The 21,038-nt window shown below is 39.2% G+C and overlaps 1 protein-coding gene across 6 annotated transcripts; it reads left to right on the top strand.

The window, feature by feature from the left end:
• Positions 1-15,895: 15,895 nt before the first annotated feature.
• On the top strand, positions 15,896-18,843 carry LOC111784225 (pentatricopeptide repeat-containing protein At1g07740, mitochondrial). Of its 6 annotated transcripts, none has more exons than XM_023665014.1 (3): positions 15,896-16,191; positions 16,768-16,853; positions 17,179-18,843. In XM_023665014.1, the coding sequence occupies exon 3, from the start codon at positions 17,281-17,283 to the stop codon at positions 18,661-18,663; it is 1,383 nt and encodes a 460-aa protein (XP_023520782.1). In that variant the 5' UTR covers positions 15,896-16,191; positions 16,768-16,853; positions 17,179-17,280; the 3' UTR covers positions 18,664-18,843. The 6 variants fall into 6 exon arrangements, with proteins under 6 accessions (XP_023520782.1, XP_023520781.1, XP_023520783.1 ...); XM_023665013.1 differs by having other exon boundaries at positions 16,763-16,853; XM_023665015.1 differs by lacking the exon at positions 16,768-16,853 and adding an exon at positions 16,477-16,540.
• The last annotated feature ends 2,195 nt before the right edge of the window (positions 18,844-21,038 follow it).

Genomic DNA, 21,038 nt, shown 5'->3' with positions numbered 1-21,038 from the left:
TTCAGCTTTAGAGACTAAATCTGCAAAATAGGAGAGAGAAGTGAGAGACATATGAGTAGTAGAAAAAGTTGAAAAATCTATGCCGAGTCCGCGAAGGAACTAGTACACTTTATCAATGTCTTCGAAGGGTATGCCAATGGCATGAAGTTGGTCACAGATTGTTTTGAAGGTACGGTCATAATCAGCAACATGTAACGATTTAGATTTTCCATTTTTGCCTTGTTTGGTTAAGATTTTATTTTTATTTCTATAAATGACTAGATATTATGTTGTGCATTTATTTTCGCCAGAAATGTGAATTTTTCAACAAGGAAGTTATTATTTTAATGGAAATGTATGAAAACTTTTTATATTCCTATATTCAATTTTCTCCTTCCTTGAAAACAAGTTTGGAAAACAACTTTTGCTCTCCAAACTTGTTTTTGTTTTCAAGGGTGTCTGAGAGTACGGGAAAAACAGAGAGTGTTAGCCGGGAAAACGTGTGGGTTGGTTCGCTGGGTAGTTTTCTTGTTCGGAGAGTTCTCGAAACCGATTGTGTTGCTGTTTTGGAGGAAGAGTCGAGTGGAAGTTACGACATCGGAATCGCTGCGTCAAAGAAGGCAAACGTCGGAACGAAGGAGGAGGACGCCACGTACCGTCGTCAGAAATGGAAGGGATTGCATCGTCGTCGGTGGCGACACATCAGATTAGGGTTTTCGTGAGGGTTCGGGCGAAGAAGACGCAGAGTCGGGTCGGGTTTCGGCCTCTGAACCGGCCCACAGAACGAACGCGGGCCTTGTGCATTTCGGCCCAACATGGACGCTCGCTGCAGCCTTGGTCTCGGCTCGGCTTGACATGTACAGCGGCTCGGCTCCGTCAAAACCCGCGGCTCGGCTCCGTCAAATCCCGCAGCTCGGCTTGCCGGCTTAGTTGGTCGGCTTGGCAGCTCTGCTTATCGGCTCAGTATCACTATAATATATCGATTCCAAGGTTCTTGGCCCTTCTGAAGCCGTTTCTGCCCTTAGTTTTACCATTTGAAAATGTCAGTATAGTTCCTAACTGTCAAAGACATTATATCGATTCCAAGGTTCTTGGCCCTTCTGAAGCCGTTTCTGCCCTTAGTTTTACCATTTGATGTCAGTATAGTTCCTAACCGTCAAAGACAGATTGGGCTGGAAGTTTATTTTGATAAATAGCCTGAGATTTAGCTAGGGAATGATATGAAAGGTTACTAAGNATGATACCTATGTAAGTCGTAATGGAAGGCAAATATCTAGATTATTTGCCTATAATAAAGAGTCAAATATGATAACTATGGTAGGTCGTAATGAAAGACTAAATGTTGTAGGAGTGGAGTTAGAANTTTTTATGTGGTTATTATAGGACGTATTTAACAGTTGGGATTACCTTGTTGTGAGTGACTTCGGCCATCGAGGTAAGTGACCTTACTGTTGAAGTTAGTTTACTACGTGTTGTATGATGGTGCGTGTCCTGTGGCCCCTGCATGCACCATGTTTTATTATGTGATATGACTATATGATGTATGAATTATGTGACTGTTTATGCTATGAAACATAATGGGTTATGTTGACTGTTTATGTTATGTGAAGTTATGAATGATATGTTAGTAATATATGCCATGAAAATGTTGATCGATGTCATGGATACACGTAGTATTATCCAGTCATGTCATGAGATGTTTATGCAACTGGAATGTACTTTCATGTTATGTAATATGTCATGTTATGTAAGTCATATGAGATGCCATGTAATGTAAGAAACGTATATGCAAGNAACTCAAAACTTTCAGCTTTAGAGACTAAATCTGCAAAATAGGAGAGAGAAGTGAGAGACATATGAGTAGTAGAAAAAGTTGAAAAATCTATGCCGAGTCCGCGAAGGAACTAGTACACTTTATCAATGTCTTCGAAGGGTATGCCAATGGCATGAAGTTGGTCACAGATTGTTTTGAAGGTACGGTCATAATCAGCAACATGTAACGATTTAGATTTTCCATTTTTGCCTTGTTTGGTTAAGATTTTATTTTTATTTCTATAAATGACTAGATATTATGTTGTGCATTTATTTTCGCCAGAAATGTGAATTTTTCAACAAGGAAGTTATTATTTTAATGGAAATGTATGAAAACTTTTTATATTCCTATATTCAATTTTCTCCTTCCTTGAAAACAAGTTTGGAAAACAACTTTTGCTCTCCAAACTTGTTTTTGTTTTCAAGGGTGTCTGAGAGTACGGGAAAAACAGAGAGTGTTAGCCGGGAAAACGTGTGGGTTGGTTCGCTGGGTAGTTTTCTTGTTCGGAGAGTTCTCGAAACCGATTGTGTTGCTGTTTTGGAGGAAGAGTCGAGTGGAAGTTACGACATCGGAATCGCTGCGTCAAAGAAGGCAAACGTCGGAACGAAGGAGGAGGACGCCACGTACCGTCGTCAGAAATGGAAGGGATTGCATCGTCGTCGGTGGCGNTGGTACTCCTTCACACACGGCCCATGTACGCGTATATGGACCCACCAAGCAGGCTCGTATACATACCCCCTAGGCCTGACTATACATACCCCCTAGGCCTGACTTGGTTGGGCACAACGTGTTACACGTCGTCGAACACCACANATCAGATTAGGGTTTTCGTGAGGGTTCGGGCGAAGAAGACGCAGAGTCGGGTCGGGTTTCGGCCTCTGAACCGGCCCACAGAACGAACGCGGGCCTTGTGCATTTCGGCCCAACATGGACGCTCGCTGCAGCCTTGGTCTCGGCTCGGCTTGACATGTACAGCGGCTCGGCTCCGTCAAAACCCGCGGCTCGGCTCCGTCAAATCCCGCAGCTNCTACGTGTATCCATGACATCGATCAACATTTTCATGGCATATATTACTAACATATCATTCATAACTTCACATAACATAAACAGTCAACATAACCCATTATGTTTCATAGCATAAACAGTCACATAATTCATACATCATATAGTCATATCACATAATAAAACATGGTGCATGCAGGGGCCACAGGACACGCACCATCATACAACATGTAGTAAACTAACTCCAATAGTAAGGTCACTTACCTTGATGGCCTACTCACAACAAGGTAATCCCAACGGTTAAGAACGTCCTATAATAACCACTTAAAAACTTAGGAACCTTTCATAACATACCTAGCTAAATCTCATGCTATTTTTCAAAATAAACTCCCAACCCAATCTCTCTTTGATGGTTATGTACCATACTGACCTCAGATGGTAAAACTAAGGGCAGAAACAACTTCGGAAGGGCCAAAAACCTTGGAATCAATATATTATAGTGATACTGAGCCGATAAGCCAAGTTGTCGAGCCGACCAACTAAGCCGCCAAGCCGAGCTGCGGGATTTTATGGAGCCGAGCCACCGTACATGTCAAGCCGAGCCGAGAGCACGCGTGCGGAGCCAAGACCAAGGCTGCAGCGCGCGTCCATGCTGGGCCGAAACGCACAGGGCTCGCGTTCATTCCGTGGGCCAGTTCAGAGGCCGAAACCCGACTCGACTCTGCGTCTTCTTCGCCCGAACCCTCAAGAAAACCCTAATCTGATGTGCTGCTGCCGCCGCCAACGCAATTCCTTCCATTTTCGACGACGGTACGTGGCATCCTCCTCCTTCGTTCTGACGGTTTGCCTTCTTCGACGCAGCGATTCCGACGTCGTAACTTCCACTCGACTCTTCCTCCAAAACAACAACACAATCGGTTTCGAGAACTCGCCGAACAAGAAAACTACCCAGTGAACCAACCCACACGTTTTCTCGGCTAATACTCTCGATTTTTCCCGTACTCTCAGACACCCTCGAAAACAAAAACAAGTGTGGAGAGTAAAAGTTGTTTTCAAGGAAGGAGAAAAATTGAATATAGGAGTATAAAAGTTTTCATAACATTTCTATTAAAGTAATAACTTCCTTGTTGAAAATGGTATGGGAGAATAAATGCATAACATAATATCTTGTCATTTATAGAAATAAAAATAAAATCTTAACTAAATAAGGCAAAAATGGAAAAATCTGAATTGTTACATTGTTTGGTGCCACACTTAATCCGCTGCATGTCATACTTGAGTCTCAGTCCAACGCAAGCCAAACGTCACGTGAAGTGGAGACACCAACGACGACAACAATGACTTCTTGGGTGAGAGAGGAGAGCAGGAGAAAGAGAAGTAGTTGATCGTCTGCTTTCCACACTAAATATTTGGTGTTGAGTATTGAGGAGGTTTCTAGTTCAAAGCGAAGTGGTGGAACCATAGTTCCATCGACATAGCCCGGCATATCTTGACTCTCAAGTTGAGGGATAAGTTGGTTTCTCCAAAGAAGATAATTGGAGGAAGAATTTTTTATGGTGGTCATATGGATTAAAGTGTTGAAAGGAAAAAGATTCGGAAGCTAGAGAGAATAAAGGATCAGAGTTGTTAAATCGAGAGGCTCTCATACTATGAGAATATTTTCTAAAACCACCAAACCTAAATAGTGGTGAATATTCTCCATTTATAATCATTTACAGAATCAAATAAATTATAAATGATATACAAATAACAATCAATAGAAAGAGTAATAAATGAATACAAGATTTTTGTCTATAATAAAAGGGAAAATATGATACTTATGCTAAGTCGTAATGGAAGATAAATATCTAGATATTTTTTTATAATAAAGAGTCAAATATGGTCCGTAATGGAAGGCTAAATATCATACCAGATATTTGACTATAATAAGCGGTCAAATATAATACATATGGTAAACCATAATTCAAGGCTAAATATCCTTAATAGTGTTGTCATACATCAAGCAAGTCATTCAATCTATCCCATAATAAGGCCACTTATTTGGTTGGCCTTCACCAGTATTTTCTTAAATTCAAGTACGCTTGTCTTCCGTTCTTCAAAGTTGTTCAAAGTATCACCGAAAGTCGTTTCCTATTGGGATTGACATCTCGTTTCATTAGTATTTCACATTTCTATTGTAACTTAACTTGTATTTGGAAATATGGCATCATACTAACCTCAATTATCTTAATTAGGGTAAAAATCAGCTTCGAAAGGGTCAAAAACTTTAGGATCAATCTCAAAATTCACCCAAGCCGAATAAGCTATTTTTGAGTCAAGGGACTGCCCGAAACTGAGCCAGGTCGACCCACTGGAGCCAAAGGAGTCGACATCTGCATACGCGACACGTGTTGCTAGAGGAGAGGTGACTCGCCCGGGTCGCGATATGGGTTCGTGTGGGCCCCGAGTTCCTCTCTCGGGTTCAAGGGTTGTTTACTGTCTGCGTGGAGAGCCGTGACTATTGGACTAAGCGTCAGTTGGGTCGTGACTTGCAATTAGACCGAGTAATTTACTGCTAGAATCAGTTACTAGGCTGGAAATTGTTGCTGGGTTGGAATGAATTTCAGGTTAGACTGTTGTTTTGGTACTCGGGTTTGAGACCAACCTGACTTCTTCGTGATTTTGGGAGGATTCTCTCTCTCCTCAAAATTCGCCGATGTCATTTCTGTTGCGTTTCTCGTTTATCATCCATTCACTATAAGTCATGCTTGCCTCGTCTCACGCTCCCATGGTGTTGTACGTCTCTGATGTACCTTCAGCAAAGATCCGTTAAGTTTTTATTTTCTGGTTGTCGATGGCGCAACGACGGCGGAATGGATACAACAATGTCAGGGTAGTTGGTAATGGCTTACTATTTACATATGCAAAGTCACTGGTCACGACACACGTTTGGTATCTCGCTCGTCGTTCTGCGTTCGGTTCGGTTTTTCCTTCATCTTTGCCACTATCGATTTCTGATGAAAAGAATGAATTATCGTTCGTCTTCTTCATAAAGTTTTAGTGAAAACATCTTCCAGTTGCATTTTAGTCGAAACATAACACGGCTTGATGATTCCAGCTTGTAACTTTCTCGAACTATATGATAATCGATTTCAATGTGCTTCGTACATTTATGAAAAACTGGATTGGCTGCTATCTGTAATGTTGCTTGATTATCACAAGACAACAATACTGGTTCCGACAGCAGAACTTTTAAGTCTTAAAGAATATATCTCAGCCAAGTTAACTCTAAACAAGTATATGCCATAGCTCGATACTCGGCTTCTACTGATGATCTCGACACATTGGTTTGTTTTTTAGACTTCCAAAAAATAATTGAATTTCCCAAGAAAATGGCGAACCAAAAAATAGACCGTTTGGAATTTCGACAACCACCCAGTCAAAATCACAATATGCTTGTAATCTAAAGTTATTTTAAGATGATAGTAGAAGTCCTTGACTAGGAGTACCCTTAGTGTATCTCATAACTCGAACAGCTGTCTCCCAATGTGGTTTTCTTGGTTCATGCATAAATTGACTAAGCATATGAATTAAATACACTATATCAAGCCTAATAACAGTTAAATATATTAATCTGTCAATCAACCGTATGTATTTATTTAGATCATTCAACTTCTCTCCTTCTATTAAAGAAAATTTTAGATTTTACTCCATAGAATCTTTTTCTAGACGTGCTCCGGTAAGACTTGTGTCTTAAAGAATGTCTAGAGCATACTTCCTTTAAGACATAAAAATTCCTTTTCTAGATCAAGAAAATTCAATGTTTAGGAAATATCTCAAATTCTCTAAATCTTTGGTAAGGAATTTCTCGAGTAAACTAGTCTTGAGATGTTGAATTTCTTTGAGATCATTGCCTGTCAACAGAATATCATCAGTATAGATAAAAACTGCCGTGAAAGAAGTATACTCTTAGTAAATAAACAGTAATCTACTTGAGACTGAGTGTAGCTTAATTTTGTATAGTGGTAGAGAATATGGAGAACCAATTGCTTGAAGCTTATTTTAACCCATAAAGAGATTTATATAGCTGATATACTGTATTCTTCCCTTGTCGGCGAAGACCAGGTGGTGAAAATATGTAGACTCCCTCGTCTAGATTATCATGGAGAAAGACATTTTAAATATTCAACTGATGAGTGAACCATTTTCGAGCAGCAGCAACAGTGAGTAAGCAACGAAGTGGAGTAAGTTACATTGTAGGAGAAAATGTCTCTTTGTAATCAATACCTTAACCGTGAGTGTATCACTTTGCTACCAGCCGAGCTTTATAATGTTCAAAAGAACTATCAGAGTTGTGATTAATCTTGTACACCCAACGACAATCAATAGCTTTATGGCCACGTGGTAGAGGAACGAGAGACCAAGTATGATTATGTTCCTAAGCTGCAATTTCAACATTCTATAGCCCACTGCCATAATGGGTCGCCAACTGCCTCATCATTTGTTTTAAGTTCTGTTTCGGCTGTATAAGAGTTAGAAAAGCACGTTGAGTTGGAGAAAAAAGGAGAATCAAAAGTAATGATGAAGGGGATACTTGGTGTTAGTGTTGGGACTTGAATATTTTGAGCTAGAGATTAAAAGTGACCTCTAAATGACATGAAATTTGACGAACAGTCTTATGTCATCGTTTAAAAGAATTATACAAAGTTACAAGACCATTTGAATATTTTGAGAATTTAACCAAAATTTGAGGTGGTAAATGATCAAAATACCCCAGAATTTGAAAATGTCTTCAAGACTCTAAGAGGCTCAAAATACTACATAAATTTATCTAAGACTCATGTATGATATTAAGGGTATGTAAAATCTACCTGGTATGTAAAGTTTTAATTAATCAATTTTCATTTATTAACTATAAGTAACTCCCCTAATAGACCTAGAGTTTCACTCTTATGTACGCGGTATGACAAGTTATGTTTATTGATATAATCATTATAAGCAAGTCAATCTTTCACGAGTTTTCATAATTACAGCTGGATTAAAAGTCGTTTTACCCCTGTAATTACATCTTTCATTTCAAGTACCATTGAATCTCTATTGAACAATTTGTTTATGATTCAATCATAAATTAACGTCCCTCTCAAGCCAATGAGAGGGTGGAGCCCCATTGTTCAAGTCTCAAAATCAATAATTAAGAGAACAACTCATTTACTTTTCTGGTATGAAAAGGAGTGAATTTCATCTCATGATATTATGTTATCAACTCCCTATTTGTCAAGTACCCAAAATGGTTGGTACATTGAATCGACTACAACAGACATTCTCACCCATGCAAATTAAAGAACAATCCCTCACACGCAGGAGTTCATAACTCACTCAGGATTAAGATCGAGTCGTATCTGATCATCATGTGAAATATTAATCTTCTCAATCAACAAATTTATAAGGAGCTATAAAATATTTTTTTGGTCTATTCTTATATAAACTCATTGCATAGGATACCTCCACTCACACCCCACATGAATTATTTGGATCAAATCAATTGTAACAATTACAAAGTGGGCCTTATCAATAGTGTCAACAAGATAAGTTACCTAATATTGATAATTTGTTAGAAAACTTTATTTATTATTTTTAATTTCATAATGGGCAAAAGGGCGGGATTTGTCAAATTGACTTCTCCCAAAAGCTTGGAGGTGTTAATTTCTTTGATTCAAGGATTTGTGCTTCAACAAAAGTTTGGATCGTTGGGCTAAGGATTAGGGTTGCCTTATCGCTGGAGAAAGTTGTGTGCAAGTCATTGTCTATTTACCGACTCAACACGCGCATCTCATGGGAGGGACGAAGCTCAGATCGAGTACGTAGGTCATGTGTTGGGCCGCACTTAATGACTTCCATGGGGTGAGCTAGTTCTTGTATTGGGTCGCACTTATTGGGCTGAGACTAGGTTTGTGAACTTTCGACTCGTGGATCTCTTCTTCCTCTCCCAACTCCCTCGAGTCCTCTGCTTGACATCCAACCACTGTGATCCTCTGTCTACCTATTTTCTACACCTTGGCTGGAAGCACTTGTATGCACCTACAATATTGAGTTCCAACGTCACAAATTATTCATAAAACTCACGTTTTCACCGATGGCATGATCAGGCTTACCGCTTGTGTACTTGGAGTTGTAGGTCTTTTCCCACACTATGTAACTTGTCCTTTGTTGAGCATTAAATCAAGCCTATAGCCTCACTAACCGTTGTGCCGACCTTCTTCCTTTTTATGTCGTTACACTTTAAGTTCAAACTGTTAGACGAACACGACTCTCCACAATGGTATGATATTGTCCACTTTGAGCATAAGCTCTCATGGCTTTGTTTTGAGATTCCCCAAAAGGCCTCGGAGTTAGTATTCATCACTTATAAACCCATGATCATTCCCTAAATTAGCCGAGGTGGGACTTTCATCATCCAACAAAAATCACACAAAGTACTCACTATTTCTTTCTTAAACTTCCAGCAAAACTTTTTTACCTCCAATTAGGGGCACATGACCTGGGTAGGATGTTAGGAATCACGAACTGATATTGTTCACTTTGAGCATAAGCTCTCGTGGCTTTGCTTTGGGCTTTCCCAAAAAGTCCTCATACTAATGGAGATGTATTCCTTACTTATAAACTCATGATCATTCTCTAAATTAGCCAATATGAGACTTATTCTCAACAATCCTCAACAATCTTCCCCTCGAACAAAGTACACTATAGAGTCTTCCCTAAGGCCTATGGAGCCCTCGAGCAGTCTCCCTCTTAATCGAGTCTCGACTCCTTCTCTAGAGTCATCGAACAAAGTACACCATTTTTTCGACATTTGAGTCATTTTTTACTATACCTTCGAGGCTCACAACTTATTTGTTCGAGAAGAGAATACAAGACACCTTATAAAATACTACTACTTTGTTCTTCTTGGGATGATAACCTACCCAGCGTGGAGGGGTATTTATAGTAGAGGTCAGACCATTTATTCCTAAAATTTCTAAACTTTTTTCTTAAAATATCTAAATCTTTTTCCTAAAATACCTAAATCATTTTCCTAAAATAATGTTTATTCCTAAAATATCTAAATCATTTTCTTAAAATAAATATATAATGGGCTCATACAATTATTGGACTTGACCCTATTAGGCTAGTGATGATATTTTAACACTAGTCCTCATTCGACGCACCATGTTGAGCTGACAACGAAAGCTCTCATGTTATCTTTTTGTAAACCAGTATGCCACATGGTCTTCTATCTTGATCTACTGCATCTCAATTTCTTACTTCAGGATTTTCTCTTTAATGAAATGGTAGTGCGCCTCTACATGCTTTGTTCTAGCATGAAACATCAAATTTTCTGCTAGGCGAATCGCAGATTGGTTGTCGCAATGAAGTGGTATTGGAAAGTCAATTTCTGGTGTCAATTTTCTGGTGTCAATTTTCTGATGTCAATCTTTCATCAAGAGTTTCAGCCATGTACTTTCTTGAGCTGCTCCAACCGCTGCTATGTACTCTACTTCTCTAGTTGACAATGATACAGTTGGTTGTCTTTGGATATACCAATAAATTGTTCTCGAATCGAGCTTGAACACATACCTAGTGGATGATCTCCGAGTATCATGGTCTCCTGCATAGTCAGCATCACAGTATCCAACTAGCTTGTAGTCTTTGCTTCTTTTGTACATATTCGATTGTAGATTTGACATATCTCAAGGTCCATCGAGTCGCATCCAAATGACGCTTCTTTGGACTTTGCATGTACCGACTCATGATTCCAACTGCATAAGAAAAATTAGGCTAAGTTAAAGTTAGGTAGATAAGACTATCTACTAGTTGTCGATATGTCCATTTCATCGTTCAACTCTTTGCCTTTATGTGCACAAATCTTGGCATTCCTCTCCATCAATGTTGAAAGCTGCTTGCACTCTAACATATTAGACGTCTGAAGCATATCTCTCGTATACTTTTGTTGGCAGAGAAACAATCCTTCATCGGTGCAATTGACTTCTAAGCCCAAGAAGTGTCTAAGCTCTCCTAGCTCTTTCATCTTAAAGCATACTGATAAATTTTCTCTTTCTTCGTCCCTGATGATACTCAAATCGTCCACATAGACCCACACAATTGTCAATTTTCCTTCTCTTTCTTTAATAAACAGGCTTGAGTCTGCATGCGCAACTGAATAACCACTTGGGTAAGAAATTCAGCAATCTTACCATACCAAGCTCTTGGTGCTTGTTTCAGTCCAAAAAAAGTTTTTCTATGCTTGCATACGTGATTAGGATTAGCTGCACTCTCAAATCCCTTTGGTTGGTTCATATAAATCTCCCTGTCTAATTCTCCGTGCAAAAAAACATCCTTCACATCCATTTGCCACAGTTTCCAATCTTTACTTGTCGCGAGTGCTAGTAGGACTCGTATGGTAGTGATCTTTTTCCATAAGACTAAATGTTTATTCATAGTCTGTTCTGTATTGTTAAGAAAACCCTCGAGCTACGAGTCAAGCTTTGTATCTCTCGATTGATCCATTCAGTCGTCGCTTTATTTTGTAGACCCACTTGCAAGAGATAAGTTTGACAGCTCCTAGTTTTGGCACTAGTTTCGAAATTTGATTTTGCTCCAAGGCTATAATTTCTTCCTCCATTGTTTGCTGTCAAGCCGTATTGTGTGCTGCTTCTTCATATGTCTCTGGCTCTTTAACATCGTCTTTTATAATAGTTGTACTGGTATACTTTGGATTTGGTTTTATGATTCCTTCTGACTGTCTAAGTCGTTGAGGTGTCATTTCCTTTTCACCAGTTTCACTTGATTGAGTCACTTCTTGCTCACCAACATTAGTGTCAGTTGGATATTCAGACACATCATCACTTAAGCAAATGTGTACAATTTTCTCCCCTTATCTTCATTCGATCTTCTCCAATTGCAGACTTCGGGTCTAGTTCAGTAATCTCTCGGCAAATCGACTTGACTTTGTGGAAGTAATGAGCAATCGTCATGTCACATTGTGAAATTGATAATAGCTCATCCTATAGAAGTTGTAGCCTCGTATCGTTCTTCTTTGAGAACAACATCACGAACATGTCTTATGCTTCTTTTGGTGTCTTGTCATCCCAAATATGCTCTAACATCTCTTCTTCGATTGTGGTTTTCAAGACAACATTGCTTTGCCTGTTTTGATTCTCCATTTGCGCAAGACGCCGTTAGGATCCTCCTTTGGTGGCGTAGTTTCACTCTCGCCAACGATCTCCCAAAGATCATGTCCTTGTAAATATGACATCACGCATGTTGCCCACGTGCTGTAATTATTGTTGAGTTTCTTGATTCCTACAACGAAACGATTTGGAAATCACCCATCGTGTTGGCAATACCTCAATAATACCAAACAAGCCTTTTCGACACAATGCTTGCAGAGTCACGGACTACTCACGACACAAAGAAACTCACCCACTAATGATAAAACGATTTGAAAATCACCCATCGTGTTGGCGATACCTCAATAATACCAAACAAACCTTTTCGACACAATGCTTGCAGAGTCACGGACTACTCACGACACAAAGAAACTCACTCACTAATGATATCAAGAAATCGTTTCTGATGTGGAAGATCAGACAGAGCTACAACCACAGAGCATACTAAGAATTCTAGGAGATCAGACAACCTACACCAACCTAGCTCTGATACCATGTTAGGAATCACGAACCTTCACAATGGTATGATATTGTCCACTTTGAGCATAAGCTCTCATGGCTTTGCTTTAGGCTTCACCAAAAAGCCTCGTACCAATGAAGATGTATTCCTTACTTATAAACTCATTATCTTCCCTATATTAGCCAATATGAGACTTATTTCCAACCATCGTCGACATAGCATGTTATAAAACTTTTTAATCTTCTTGTTCTTCATCAAAATTGTTCCTTTCTTCACAGTTTCACCAAAGAACATTGAGCCTAGGGAGAGAATTTTGCATTTTATAGAAAATGGTTATAATCTTACCCAAATTTTCTTCTTTGATAGATACAAGGCCCGTTAGCTTTCAATTTTTTTCCGTAGAAGTTGTTTCTTAGATTAAGGGAAAGCTTCCTTAAATATTTCTCTTAAGGTGTTTTTACCCGTAAGTGTTATATAAATAATTAGTTTAAAAAATCTAATCAATATTTGTAATTTAGATTAAAAATTTTGTTTGAGTAAGGACTACATCACGTGGGACTATGTAACGACTTGATTTTTTAGGGACTCGAGCCATGAATCGTTACTTACTGATGTGAAAATAAGCAAAAATGTGTCAAATTTAAAAACTTTTGAACGTGCATGCACATAAGAAAGTTTAGATTCAATACGACATCATTTGAAAATACATCACACCGCACGACGCACACCCAAAAGAACATGACACAGATAGTTCATAAAATTCAGAAATACAAAAAAATAAAAATAAATAAATAAACAAAGGGTTCATAAAGAAAATATATCAATGGGGACATGACATGGATGTAGCCCAAAACTCCATAGCCCCTGGCTTGTGTGAGCCTCGACCTTGTCAGCTCCCTCAAGCCACATCTAACAGGAAAGTAAGAGAAACTATGTGACGCTCAAAAAAAAAAAAAAGTTGGCCAAGTCAACCGAGGGGCAAAAATGTCATTTTGCCCCTCCAATCATAATAATAAGGGTTGAAGGAAAACCCACCCAAAAGTAAGGAGTGAGAGAGAAAATTGAGAGGAAACAAAAAAGAGTCAAAGTACCGAAGAAATCCACCTTTAGACGAGACCTGTATAAGGCCTGATAGGCTCGCGAGGCCGACGCTCTATCAAGATCCAATGGCGTTTCTTGAGGTAAGGTTCTTGAACGAACTTTTGCGGATCTGAACTTTTCCTAGGTAAATTGAGTTCTAAAATGTTGACATATTAAACTAGGAAAAACTCTCCACACGATCTGTGAAGAAGTTTTGTTGAAATCTCGATCCGAAGGCGAAAATTCGAGAACGGTAAGCAAACTTCCAATGCTCGTAACTCGTCTAGTAATTAAGCAAAAATTACGAAAAAATACCAGGATCGTAAACCATATCAATCTAGAACTTTGTTGAAGAAATCATATCTATCCGAATTCCAAATCAAAAGATATAGAAATCGGAAACGACGGATCGAAAAATGGCTCTATGTTACAGATTGCATGAGAGAGAGAGAGAACAAGAAAAAAAAAGGAGAGAATTTTTCGACAGTCACGTTCCGTCCAGCAGGCGGCGGAGCACGACTTGGCAAGCGGCGGACATGCGTCGATCGTCGGTTGGAGCAACGCAACTCCAGTGCAACGGTGACACGTGTTACCTGCAAACCCAAACCGAACTAAACCGCTGACCGGCCTGAACCAGACAGGACTGCCTGACCCGCGACCTCACAGAAGCAGTCCACGCGTGGCAATCACACGTGTGGCCTGTGACTTACGCCCTTCCCCACGCATGAGGGCGTGTGGGCGACGCGTGAAAGGCTCGTTTTCGCCCGTTTGCCTTCTGTTTGCCCGTCCCGATCCCAGTTCTAACAATATTTTTATGTAAATAGGGACCTAATCGAAGAAAATCAATATTTTTGGACACCTCACGGGCATAGAAACGCTAGCGAAAGGGCACGCGTCAACCAGGTAAGTCACCACCTGGTGTTTTAGAAGAAATACTTGTAGGATTCGCTCAGATTACATGCATGCTAGTTAATTGTCTTAGGTGGTAGCCTTCTATAATTGAAATTAGGCATATTGATAGCAATGAACATGAATTATTGGGTGAATTAACTGAATGTGTGATCATGCTTTTAATTTTCGTTGTATGTATGCATATGTTTAATTCATGTTGGAATTGTGTACTCCGCATTCCGGGTGCTTGATGGATGACTTCGCCCCATTGAGCGTGAACTTCGCATTCCAGGTGCTTGATGGAGGTCATCGCCCCATTGAGCTTGCGTGTCTAATTTGCATGAATTACATATTATGATGTTAGATGACGGTTGCATGCACACTCTATTATTTTCTATGACACATCGCTAGGATAAGCCTAGGGATTTGCGGTCAGGAGTGACAAGTCACTCTAGCTAGATCTAACCTTCTCCTAGGAACCTAGCAGATTACCACGGTGACGAGGTACCTTAGGAGTGTTTTTAGACGGCTAGTTGTGTGAACGGTATCTATAGCATCGTGGGAGGACTAGGGGTTCCTAATCAATTCTTACTACTCCTAGCCATTTCGCATGGGAAATGTGTCCCAACGTCGTACGGCCCATTAGCTGCATGGGAACAGGTTGGCTCGCTCCCCCCATAGGGGAACTATATGGGCTTAGGAGGAACTCAGCACACCCCTAAACTAGACATCATGTAGTCTCAGATAGCCATGCAGAGGTAGCACCTCATAGAGAGATACCGACCATTTTAGCTCGACATTAGAAAATCTTAGGTATCAAATGAAAGGACGATGAACCAGTGCAACTCCAAGGAGCAAGCTCCAAGAGACTAAGACTAGAACTAGACATCCTAGAGCCAATTAGGAGACCGTGGAAATTCTATTAAGTTACGATGCGATGAGAGCCTACAAGTAGGTGGGTATAATTTTTATATTCATCCTTGCTATGTTTTCCTTTTTCAGGAGCGCGAGACATCGGTCAAGGGCGAGCGTGATAGAGACGAGAACCATCATAGAGGAATATGTTGTCCCGGGACGTCAGTCCAGTCTTTATTTTGTAATTGCATTTTTCATATTTTGTTTCCAAACTGTTGATTGTTTTATTTGTCGTTTCGAAATTTTAACGAAAAATAAATGATTTTTTTCCTCTATTGCGATTTCAAATTATTTTCTTACATTCATGTGTCGTCGTAAGTCACGGCTCGTATATTGGATCGTAACAAGCGCAGTAAGCAGCTTGCTGGTAGTTCATAGTTCGTTATCAAGTTTTAATTATCGTAGTTAAATTGTTCGGTATCTTATTCTCATTTGGAGATTTGTTTCCCTAATATACACCTTCTAGACTACACCCTAAGTTTACTCGTTCTATTTTTTATTAATAAAATATTTATTTTTAGTGTATTGGAAGGGGAAGACATATATGCTTATATCTAAATTTTTTCAAAAGTCATTTTTTACAGTAACCCTTAAACTATCTTCCACCTCTCTTCTTCGCCGGAGTCCTCTCCGTGAGCTCTCTGTTTCCCTCCCTCCACTGCGAACCTTCCGGCGACACACTCGCCGAGACCATCCAGGCGGCGCGGCACGACGGCGAAAGACAGGCCTGCGCCAGCTCCTATTTTGCGAGGTTTGCGAGCATCATGATCTCCGAATGACCTACCTAGCATACCATCTCCGTTCCTGAAGAGTTTTGAGAATTTCAAAACTCTTCAGGACCTAACTACAGGCGTTGATGACAATTAGTGAGTTTTTCTTCACTGTATGAGCTAATTGAAGCCGCTTGATTTTAGATTTTGTAGCACCATCTTGATTTTAGTAGAACTAAGGATCTGTTTAGGTGAAGTAAATTTTCATTTTGTTTAGTATAATTTTAATTTCAGTTTTGATTAAGTTAATTTTTTATCATCTGTTAGAATTTATCGATAGTTGTTTACGTTCATTGGTTGTAAAATGTTACGTTCATTCTTGGGGATGAGAAGAATTGCGACCATTATATGATCAAACTGGCTGTGTTGATGATCCCATAGGTACTTATTGGACTTATTCTCTCGAACATTGTCATCTAAATGATCAAGGCTAAGGATCTGAATGGTACAGAAGCTTGTTGTTCCGTTCCATTCTTGTTATTGTCCTGCTCCATTTTTTTTTCTTTTTTCGTCCTGTCAGAAAAGAAATTTGTGTTGTTGGTAGGGATAGACTCATAGCAAGCCATTGCGCGAGGGTAGCAGAAAGAAAATTATGATATTGTGCTTTATATTGACCATGCTCGGAGTTGATTATATTTATATCATACTGTTGTCATGTATTGTACAGCGCAGTTGTTCAAATCGACCTATTATTTGTCGAGGATTGCTGGGAGGGAGTCCTACATTGGCTAATTTAGGGAATGATCATGGGTTTATAAGTAAGGAATACATCTCCATTTGTATGAGGCCTTTTGGGGAAGCCCAAAGCAAAACCATGAGAATTTATGCTCAAAGTGGACAATATCATACAATTGTAGTGATTCCTGATTCCTAACCTTATTCATTTGCCTCCATAGGGGTTTAGGAGATTTGGTGCTCTATCATTATGCTATCTGCTATTTGGAACGGTGTTTTCTTATTGGGAGAACATTTTCTGCCTTGATCTAGACCTTTTTTCATATCTATTGTCAACTACAGTCTATTCATGCCCTCATTTGTATGTATTGTTAACCTTTTATTTATTTATTTTGTCTGTTCTGATAGGTTTCTAAAGGCGAAAAGCTGTTTCAGTCAGATATAGAAATTGGGCCAAAACAATATTTCGTATAAGATATTTGGGTTCACTGATTTGTGTGTTGTAGTTCAATGATACAGAAATTGATCAAGGGATCGAGATTACTCGTTTTTCACCGAAATGTGTGCTTATTACATTTCCAATTGCTTAGCACTCACCGGCCAAACAAATCTGACTATGTGAGTCCTCATAAACAACATCAAAAGCTCCGTGAGCCCATTCCTTTCGTCACCGATGTTAAAGAGGTAAAGGATCCATGTGAGGCATTGGCTCTCTTCGAGGATTACCATGAAAGGGGATTCAAACACCACTATCCTTCCTACTCATCTCTCATCTACAAGTTGGCCCGTTCTCGTAGATTTGAAGCTGTCGAGATGATTCTTGGTCATTTACAAAATAGGAACATTCGCTGCAATGAGACCCTTTTTGTCGCTTTGATTCAACATTATGGGAAAGCCCATTTGGTTGAGAAAGGTATTGAGCTTTTCCATCGAATGCCTTCCTTTAATTGTTTTCGTAGTCGGCAGTCCTTGAATGTATTGCTTAATACACTAGTTGACTGTGACCAGTTTTCTAAAGCAAGTGAAATCTTCCAGCAGGCTTATGAAATGGGCTTCCGTCCTAATTCAGTGACCTATAATATAATGATCAAGGGTTGGATCAAGAAGGGTGAGTGGGAACAAGCGTGTAACCTGTTCAACGAAATGCTTGAGAAGAGGGTGCAACCTAGTGTAGTAACATACAATAGTCTTTTGGGGCTTTTGTGTAGAAATGGTGAAATGGACACAGCACTGTGTTTGTTTGAGAACATGATTCAGAAAGGAAATCATCCAAATGCTGTTACTTATGCATTGTTAATGGAAGGATGGTGCTTCATAGGTAAATACAAGGAAGCCAAAAAGTTGATGTTCGATATGGAGTTTCATGGTTGTAAACCACGGCCTGTGAATTATGGTGTTTTAATGACACATCTTGGAAAGACGGGGAACATCGACGAGGTGGAATCTTTACTAAATGAGATGAAGAAGAGACGTTTGAAGCCTGACGTTGTGACGTATAATATTCTTGTGAATTACCTGTGCAAGGAAGGAAGGGTTGAGGATGCTTATAAAGTATTGGTTAAAATGCAAGTTGGAGGTTGTAATCCTAATGCAGCAACTTATAGGATGATGATTGATGGGTTTTGTAATGCAGGGGACTTCGATGGGGCTATGAAGGTTTTGAATTCCATGTTGATGAGTGGGCACTGTCCTCGTTTACAAACTTTTGCTTCTTTAATTGTTGGCCTTTTGAGAGGCGAAAACCGTGATTATGTTTGCTTTGTCTTGGAGGAGATGGAAAAGAGACAGATGAGGTTTGACGCTGAAACTTGGAGGACTTTGGTCATGGATGCTTGTGGCCAGGATGTTGATATAGGCAGCCGGATAAGCGAGTTGATCTCCTTACAACACTGAATCTGCAATGAAACAATGGTAACATTTATAAGTCTTTGTATATTTTACTGTTATTTAGTGTAGGATTTGATTTTCACATACCAATCATCAGGGTTCTTGAAATTATCATTCATTTCTTGTTTTGTTTGAGGTGATATTAATGCTGGAAACTGCATATTTACTTTAGGATCTACTTGTTTATGCTTCATTTTTATTTAGTTTAGAAGATTAAAAAGATTTAGGTTAGGTAGGTCTGTGTTGATATCCATTTAAGGTTGGCATAATGATTCAACAAGTTTGATTCACTGCGATGTCCCACATTGTTTGGGGAGGAGAACAAATCACCCTTTATAAGAGTGTGGAAACCTTCCCCTAGCAGACGCGTTTTAAAGCCTTGAGGGGAAGCCTGAAAGGGAAAGCCCAAAGAGGACAATATCTGCTAGCGGTGGATCTGGGCCGTTACAAATGATATCAAAGCCAGACACCGGACGATGTGTTAGCCTTCTCGCTGTTCCTCGAAGGGGGTAGACACGAGGCAGTGAGCCAGTAAGGACGCTGGGCCCCAAAGGGGGTGGATTTGGGGGCGGTCTCACATCGATTGGAGAAAGGAAAGAGTGCCAGCGAGGACGCTGGGCCCCGAAGGGGGGTGGATTGTGATGTCCCACATTGGTTGGGGAGGAGAACAAATCACCCTTTATAAGGGTGTGGAAACCTTCCCCTAGCAAACGCGTTTTAAAGCCTTGAGGGGAAGCCCGAAGGAGAAAGCCCAAAGAGGACAATAGCTGCTAGCGGTGGATCTGGCCGTTACATTCACATTCAAAGTTGGTAGATTTATTTTTGTTCGTGTTCGTGTTCTTAGTATGCTATTTTCTCCTTTTTTTCTCTCTCTTTTTTTCTTTTTCTACATTGTTTATCATTCCTCGAGATCCTAAAAACTGTGAGTTGTGATCTCAACTATGCAATTGTCTTCGTGTGTTAACAACAGAATTTCCGTTATCTTTAATATTATCGATTTTGAGTATAAACTCTTATAACTTTATCTTTGGTTCAATCTAAAAAGTTTCAATAAAAAGATCTATATTGATCGATGATAGTTGTTTTGAGCAATGGATTGATTTTAAAATATTTAATTTAGAAATGAAAACGGTTAAGAATGATGCTCTGATACCATGTTAAGAATGAAAACTGTTATTGACCTCACTCGTAAAGATAAGTTGGGTGTTATTGACCTCACTCGTAAAGACAAGTTGAGTGTTATTGACCTACACTCGTAAAGACAAGTTGGGTATTATTGACCTACCCTCGTAAAGACAAGGGGTGGATGTTATCAACCTACTATCGGGCAGTTTTGGAATATATTTTATATAGCTATGATTAGTTAAAATTTTATATTTTATATCTTTTATCTTATCTTTCTCTTATTTTTAGGATTTAGTATAGAGTTTGTATTCTATTTAAACATTGTGGACATTAATTTCATAACAATGCTCACCGAAGCTTTTGAATTTGAAGGTGAAAGTGATGTTGAAAGGAAGAAATTTTTTATGGTGTTACATGTAATTTAATGATACCAAGAAAAAAAAAATTTAATTTAGCCGTAATGCCCTTATTTTTATTATTAAAAATACTCGAAATGTAATCATATGTAATCATGGTGTGATCTATATTTTTATAAAAATATTATGACTTTGGTCTCGCACATGTGTACATGTATCGACTAGACATGTTCCTATATGTACCTCTGGGCCTAACTACGGACTAGAGCCCGAAGCCATAGAGGAAAAGGAGTTCACATAATATCATAGTATACACGTTTGTACTAATCATAACGAGGAAGTACCCTGATGCACGTGATATACAAAATGCATGAGTGTCATAGTTTCAAATCACGACATATACTTATGATGCAAATCATACCTTAATTCTTTTCATGATATAGCGGTCTTATGAGACGTGCATCTGTATACTGCACATATCTTTCATGATTAATATATATGACTTATCAATGTCTCGTAGGCATAGAGTGAACATGTTGCCATAATATAAGTGGCATGACATGTGGAAGTTTATGTATTGCATGACATTGGTATCACAACATAGTTTCATAATACAGCATAATCATATCATAGTTCATATCGTAGCATAAATTGTCACATAATCTTGATGTGCTCGATAAATAATACATTTTTAGCTATTTATTATATATTGATTTCCATACCATACGAAAATTTCTAAACAATTACATCGAACTTCTGGTGTGATACTCATATAAAGAAGGAGGCGATCGTAATGATATGATAGAGGGGCAAAAATGTCATTTTGCCCCCTCCAGCCATGATAGGGGTTCAAGGAAAACCCATCAATGCTCGTGCAAAAGAAAGAGAAAGTTAGAGAGA

Source organism: Cucurbita pepo, unplaced genomic scaffold (genome assembly GCF_002806865.2).
Source record: "Cucurbita pepo subsp. pepo cultivar mu-cu-16 unplaced genomic scaffold, ASM280686v2 Cp4.1_scaffold000174, whole genome shotgun sequence".
In the NCBI taxonomy this organism is placed as follows: domain Eukaryota; kingdom Viridiplantae; phylum Streptophyta; class Magnoliopsida; order Cucurbitales; family Cucurbitaceae; genus Cucurbita; species Cucurbita pepo.
Note: the sequence above shows the minus strand (reverse complement) of the source record. Positions and strands in the feature narration are given on the sequence as shown.

Excerpts from the sequence above, each read along its gene's own strand:
- LOC111784225 (XM_023665011.1), top strand. The coding sequence starts at position 17,281 with ATGATACAGAAATTGATCAAGGGATCGAGATTACTCGTTTTTCACCGA.